General features: G+C 54.2%; 1 protein-coding gene across 1 annotated transcript in view; it reads right to left on the bottom strand.

The window, feature by feature from the left end:
- Positions 1-269: 269 nt before the first annotated feature.
- Positions 270-7,352, bottom strand: part of ZNRF3 (zinc and ring finger 3) — a 148,596-nt gene continuing 141,513 nt past the window's right edge. The window contains exons 8-9 of the mRNA XM_082640383.1: positions 5,206-6,969; positions 270-3,794 (exon numbers count right to left, since the gene is read on the bottom strand). Of these exons, the coding sequence (XP_082496509.1) occupies positions 3,751-3,794; positions 5,206-6,969 (1,808 nt within the window). The 3' untranslated portion in view covers positions 270-3,750. The remainder of the gene's footprint in view (positions 3,795-5,205; positions 6,970-7,352) is intronic.

Here is a 7,352-nt window from a genome sequence, read left to right as displayed (position 1 = left end):
AAAAGTGGACTGCTGGGATTGACCACCATTCCCCCCATAGGGCTGAGCAGAAAACCTATCACCACCTCAGGGACATAATCTCAAACGCTGTCTCTCAGATGCTTGCCCAGACACCACCTGGATCCCCAATAACCTGAACTCTGTGTTAACAGAAGAGGAAATTACACAGATGCTCCCATGAGCGAGCTGATGTTATTGGGCACTGCTTCACGCAGACCCCTGCTTTGTGGAATCTGTAGACCTTTACCAAATAGAGCAATGACAATATATAACATGTACTTGATAAAATTGTATTTTTTTTACAGTCATTTGTACAATTTGTTACAAAACCATAGAAGACTACAACTTGTTTTAAATCATTTTTGGTCGGCAAATATGTAAAATCTGTGTGCAATTATCATGTATTTACAGGGCCTCATGTTAGTCATTTTCAATGATTATTCCAACGTCACACTCTCAACATAAGACATGGCTTAAGATAAATATATTAGTAAATAAATATTCTGAGAACATATTTCCATAAATGAAATGTGCTGCTATACATATACAGAATATACATAAGTTGTTTTCTAGCCTTTAAAACATTTTTTTTTAATGGTAATGTTGGAGAAGGAGCCCTTAGACCACTTTATTACAAAATCTTTACAGCAAAGTCTTTACAAAATATCTTTTAAGTGCTATGGGAGGAATTAAAAAAAAACATTTTAAAATAGTGCCTTGTTAGACCAACACAATAGAGTTTATATAAAGAATAGAAAAAGGCAGTTCTGTTTAAAAAATAATACTCTTGATTAGTAATTCTTTTTTAGACCTCATTTTAAAAGCATTAGTCCTGCATGAGCTTTGAGTAGGAACTAGCAGCACATAAGGGAGGGTGTGAGTGGTGGACAGTAGAGAGGTGGACATGTCATAAAACGGCGTGGGTTAGGGTTAGGGTTAGGGTTAGGGAGAGGCAAAGAGACGGAGAGTTAAGGCCAGCATCCTGGGGCTGTGTCTACTACAAAGAGGTACCTGGTGGACCAGAACTCCCAAACCCCCATTTTTAACTGGTTCTAGCACTCTTCAGTCTACATGGCTGTCCTACACCCGAGGCTGGGCCACGGGACCACGCCCGACAGTCACATTCCTGCATGTGTGTGTGTGCGTGTGTGTGTGCATGTGTGTGTGTGTCTCTCTCAATGGAAGACGTGATGCTCCCAGTTTCCATAGCTATATAACTCCCACATGCCACTGAGAGGCCACCAAGAAAAGGTACTTGTCATCATTATTGGAGTCTTACGACTTCAAAGACATTTCTTTTGATTTGAATGGTGAGGCGATATAGTTGGTCACCATACTCTGGTGACCCAACACAAATTTAAGACAACGGCTGAGGTTTAAAGCCTGAAAGTTTCACTTTTCTGTTTCTACCACCCTATAAACTATGAAAATTAAATGTGGGTTTTTTGGCCATCTGTAGTTACTGCTCTTTCAAATGAAAATCGGACTCATTTATTTTAATAAGCCCAGTTGAAGCCACATGCTCTCCTCATCTATTTATTGCTTAAGGCTGCTGAGGAGTGGTTTTCCAGCCAGGGCTAAAGAAAGCCACTTTGGGGGTATGATTTCAGACAAAGAAGATAATATGCACTCAAAGGCATTAAAAACAAACAAACACAAAGCCACAAACGAACAAACAAAATCTCAACAATGAGAAGCTGCTTTTTGTAGTTCATGTTAGAAGCCATGCCCCCCACCCCTTCCTTAAAACCACAAGATGTAAGCTGCTGTCCTCAGCAGCTGCTACTCCTGGCCCGAAGAATAAAGGCGGCCCAGATCACGTGGGGCTCAGGCATTTCGCACACCCTCGCCAACAGGTGTGCTGGGCACAGGCGGTGCTGGCGGTGGGGGCGGCCCCCAAGGGACTGCACCTCAGAGGCTGGACGACAAATCTCACCACAGTGAACTCCTTAATGGCAAACGGCTCAATCGTTTGATGCTGGAATTTCTTTCTGACAAATCCTGGCTGGAAGTAAGTAAATTTCCTCATCACAGGCTGGGGTTTTTAAGAAAAAGGGATTCAGTAAGATTCTCATTCAAAATGTTGTGATGTGGACCCTGGGCTGACCTTCCCTGGGCCTGACTGGAGAAGAGCCGTCACAGTCCCCTGGCAGCCCAGGACGGGTCTCTGCTTCCCCACCTACAGGGGGCCAGGACTCAAGGTTCCTATTCAGCAAATGAGCATTTCAGATGACAGCAAACACCTGCTGAATAAATGAATAAACAGAAGTGACCAGAAGAGTTAGCGAACACAAGGGCTAATGTGATTAGTTTCTTCTAAAAATTTTTTTAATAACAAGGAATACATCGGACAAAAAGGATAACGATCCCTGATCTGAAATAGCTTTAAATAGATTCTCCCTTTTTAAATGGAAACTTTAAAAAAATGGTTTGGGTTTTTAAACTCTTCTTCCCTCTTAAAACAACAGCAACAACAAACAACAAAAGGTTGGAACAACATACAAAAACCTACCCTTTGGGTCTAAACTATCTGATAGTCTCTTTCACTGTCTCACGGAGAATCAATACAGAATAGTGCATTAGGTAGAAAGGATAGTAGACACTTGCAGGCGAGATGAGCAATTTCAGCCACGAGGCAGAGGGCTGAACAACCCTGAAGCAATGGGATGGGAAACGTTGTCATTCAAAGGGAGCTCAGACCCTATCGGGTCCCAGCGACGCGCACCCAGGAAGGCAGCCCAACGCCAGAAGCAGCCGGGGGTGTGTGGCCGGGCACACAGGGACGCATGCGCACAGGCCCGCTCCGGGGCGCCCTCCATCCCACCTCTCCCCCAGCTGGGGCAGACACCAAGGCTGCAAAACCACGTACGTTCCTCCTGGGTGTCTCTCCCCACACACCCCGTCGAGCCATCTCTGCAGCCAGTGGCAGGAAGCCCAAAATCAGGACTGTAAACTCTGTCCTTCTAGTTAGGACGATGACCAGAGGGGACAGACTGAGGACACTACGCAGAATCGTCCCTGTCACCCCGGGGCTTACGTAGCAATGGCTTGTCCCGGCTCCGCAGTGCTGCAGACCTTCCACCCAACCCCAGGCTGTTTCCATCAGCTGCCTGAAGGTGCGGGCTGGAGAGGCATGGCTTCCGAGAAGGCCTGACATTTTGTACGTTGGGATTTGCCACGAGAAAGTAAGAGGCAGCATTGCATTGTTCCTCAGAGTTTGTACCCATATCAACTAGCTTTACTTCAAGTTTCTGGTTCATTTTCTAAGGCAGGTGTAGCCCTGAGCTTTTCAAAGGCCTGAGCTCCCTCCAGGGAGACAACAGTATCTACACACGATGTGGTTCAATTACTGCAGCAGTGATTTTTTTTTTCAGCAAAAGTTGGCGGTTAGGGTTCTTTAAAATATATATTTAAATAACTTTTTACATTTACATATAATATCTTAAAAAACAAAGCAGAGAAGTCAATCCCACACACCTCGAACCCCAAGCACACACACTTTACAAAACAGAAGAGTAACATGTTATCAAGAGGCAAAAGACTAAGAGAATTTTGTCTGTTGGTTTGTTAATTGGGAGGAGGGGTTGCCACATGTGGCTCACATTTTGGGTTGAGGAGGGCTCTCTTTATTACCACTTTTGTGTTTGTCAAAGCTAAAAAAATCTTTTTTTTTTCTTTTTTTTTCGGTAGGAAGTCAGAGTTTGGAGTCTCCGTACAGTTCCCATTTCCACGGAAGAGTTCCTTCTGAGCTCAGGCTCCAGGGCCGCCACTGTCGGCCGGGCGAGATCTCGGTCCTGGGAGAGAGAGAACAATCGTCAGGGGAGGGGGCCGGGCCCGCAGGCTTTGGGCACCACATGCAGGGACGAGGCAAGGGACCTGGGGGCCCATCCCAGCATGTGGTGGGCTCTCAGAAGTGACAGCTCTGGATGCTGGATGGACTGTGTATATGGTAAAGGGCTGAAGCGGAGCCCCCTTTCTGAGGGCATGGGGGCCTTCTAGGGAGCCGGCCTCCCTCATCGGGCTGTGCAGAGCCTTCTGGAAACCCTTAGGCAGCATGAAAACACAATGTACAAAAGATGTGCCTCGGGCCCTGTTGCAGGCACTGGGATGACCCCCATCATGGAGCTCCCACACCTCACAACAAAGTAATTTCAGATCCTGAAAACCTGGGAAGTAAACAGAGGGTGTGAGAGTGAGCTTGGAGGGGGCTGGAGGCCGGCTCTTGACCCAAGATCTGCAGGAGAGAAGCGGTAGAGAGGCCTGGAGGCTGGAATGAGCCTGGCATGTTGGAGGAACAGGACAAAGGCAAGGCGGCTGACATCATGAACAAGGAGGGATGCGGGAGGAGGTTGGGGGTGGTGGTGGCAGGGCCCGATCATACAGACCTGGGTGAGGGGTTTACATTTCTAAAATTTGGAAGGTAATGGCAAGTCAGTGAAGAGTTTTCTGGTATAAAGACACAGACTTATGTTTTAAAAAAGACGACTGGCACCCACGTGGAACAGAAGGCAAGACCAGCCACAGGAGACCAGTCAGAAGGCTACTGCCCTCGCCCTGGAGAGAGAAAACAGGCCCGGCTGTGGACAGCAGGCGGGGAGCAGAGAAGATCCATGTGGGGTTTACTTTGGAGTTGGAATTGTCCCAGGGCTACTCAAAGGTGCTAGACTGCACTGTTCACTACTGAAGACAAAAGGTTTGGCAACTTTATCACAATTTGATGATGTCTGCTGAATCTAATAATAAAAAATCTGGACTTGGGTTTTGCATGTCTTTTGCTAAGTTTCATTTTTCTGGGGATTCAATTTTCTGGACCAGGGGAAAACCAGCACGTATGGTTCTCACAGACAGGCTGAGAAGCCCAGGACCCTGGAGCATGAGGGGCAGGGCAGGCTCAGGGCTGGGGCCTGGGCTTTTGGCCTGAGCATCTGGGTAGGGAGCCTCGGAGAAGGGGGTGCAGAGGGAGGAACTCGAGACACTGCTGTGGCAGGATCAAGCGGGATGCTTCTGCAGCATCTGGGGGAGAGAGCTCGTGGAAGCAGAGGGCCCAGCAGGTGTGGAGCCCAGAGGAAGGGCTGGACTGGGGAGTAACACTTGGAAATCATCAGGTACGGATGGTGTTTAAAGCCAAGGGCACCAAGTCACTCAGAAAGTGACTGTGTGGAGAGAAGACCCAGATCCTGGCCTACTGTCGCCGCCCGCTCTCACCTGCAGCCTCGGTGGCTGTGGCGCTGGAGTCCTGAGTGTCCTGGGGGGCACTGGAGGAGCTGGCCCCAGGGGCCCCCACATCCTCTGGAGGGCAGGGAGGTGACAGCGGTGCCCTGGCCGGGCAGCACGGAACCCACTCTTCTTGCTGGGCTGCTCCCAGGCCCCTGTGGGGCCACAGGGCATCCGGACCTGGCAGCGTCCCACCCCAGGGGCTGAGACCCCGGGTCCCTTGGCATTCGGAAGGCAAGCCCAAGTCACAGTCCACATCCTCCGGAATGATGGGGATGCGCTGGCTCAGGTCCCGGACCCCGGGGTGGCAGCTGGGCGGGAGCTCCTGGGCCAGCGTGTACTGCACACGTACCGAGCAGTCCTCGGTGTAGCGGCCGCCACCCCCGCCCCCGCCCCCGCCATGGGCCACCTGCTTCTCTTCATAGAAGCAGCAGGGCAGGCCCTCGTACTTCACCCCATCTGTCCTGGGCAAGTGGTCCGGGTGAAGGCCATAGGGGCCCTGGGAGCTCCCCGGCTGTGACTCCCCACCCTGGGGGCCGCAGCCCTCACAGGGCGGGGGGCCCAGGAACAAGATGCTGCCCCCGGCTGCTCCCGCTCCGGGGTCTGGGGCGGGGGTCTGGGGCTCACAGCAGCAGGCACACGTCGGCCCCTCCCGGGCCCCCTTCCAGGTCCTCCTGAGGTCCGGGGCGGCCCCGGGAGAGGCCTCGAGCCCCCCTTCTGAGGTAGAGCTGTTGGGCCCCCGGGGCTCCAGGGAGGAGCTACTGCTATAGTTCATCTCCAGGCTGCAGGTGGACAGCTGGTCCCCCGAGGGAGAGGCGGGCCCGGGCCAGGGCTCTCCCCGCCCCGCACCTGGGCCTCGGGCGGCAGCCAGGAGCTCCTCGGGGGGCGGGGAGCCCTCGAGGCGCACCACGGGCCCCCGGCCTGAGCCCCCCATGTCTCCGGCGCGACAGGGGCTGCGGCTGCGGTAGACGAAGGGGTCGTAGTCGCTGCTGAGAGAGCTGCGGAAGGTGGAGCAGCTCCCGTACACTCCCTGGTTGCTGACCTCCGTGCAGTCCACCACCGAGTCGCTGGAGGAGCAGCGGCACTGGCCCGAGCTGCCGCTGCTGCTGCTGCTGTCGCTGCCCGGGCCGTCGGCCAGGTAGCCGCTGCACACCGAGCGGTGGCCGTGGTAGCAGCTGAAGCTAGACGCGCTGCCGCTCTCCAGGTGCGAGGCCGGGGCCGCGTGCACCGCGGGGGCGAAGAGCAGGCCGCTGCCGCCGCCGCCGCTGGTGGGAAAGGCCCGAGCCGGGACCCCGGGGGCGAGGCCAGGAGGGGGCTGCCCCTCCTGCTCGGGGTAGCTGAGGCCCCGGAAGTAGTAGTGCTGGTACATGGTCTCGTACTGGGAGAAGCAAGCTGCCTTGGAGAAGCTGCGGCCGCCGAACTTGGGCCTGCGGAATGGGGGGGCCGGCGAGTAGGGCCGGTGCTCCAGGCCGCAGCGGTGAGGGGCCAGGCTGTGGTCCAGATGGAGGGGCGGGTAGCCGCGGATGTAGGCGGGGGTCTGCGGCGGGAAAAGGCCCTGCTCCCCGCGCCGGTCCACGGTCAGCAGCGTGACAGGGTTCCCGTGGGCGTCCATGCTCGTCCTCGTGGGGTAGGCGGGGATGGCGCTGGCCCTGTGTACGCGGCCGGGGTAGTGCACCGGCAAGATCACCCTCTGCTGCCGGCCGCGCGCCAGACTGCCGGTCTCCAAGCACACGGCGCTCGGGTTTCCCTTTTGTTCTGGGGAGAGGCGGAGGAAACGCGGTCAGGGGGGTGAGCACGCTGGGGCCAAGGGCTCGAGGGGCGGATGCGGGCACAGACTGAGGCGGCCGGTGCCAAGGTGCCCAGTCTCACGACCATGGCCCATTCTACGCTGCCGCCAAACCCGGCCACGCGGGTAGAGGCCTCCTGCTTCTCCACTCGAAAGGTGGTCACTCCTGTCAGGGTCCATCTCCCACCTCCCAGCTGCTCTGCACGGCATAAGGCTCGAGAGAGAGCAACAGGGACACGGAGGGGAAAAGCATTTTCCCTCTTGGGAGAACAGCTACCTGGAGGGCACCCTGCCTTCCGGGCCCTCATCCACCACCACAGGCAGGCAGCAGCAGCATCACAACCCCGAGGTA

Source organism: Mesoplodon mirus, assembly GCF_964341445.2.
Source record: "Mesoplodon mirus genome assembly, chromosome: 13".
NCBI lineage: Eukaryota > Metazoa > Chordata > Mammalia > Artiodactyla > Ziphiidae > Mesoplodon > Mesoplodon mirus.
The sequence above is the reverse complement of the archived record's forward strand: the minus strand, read 5'-3'. Positions and strand labels throughout refer to the sequence as shown.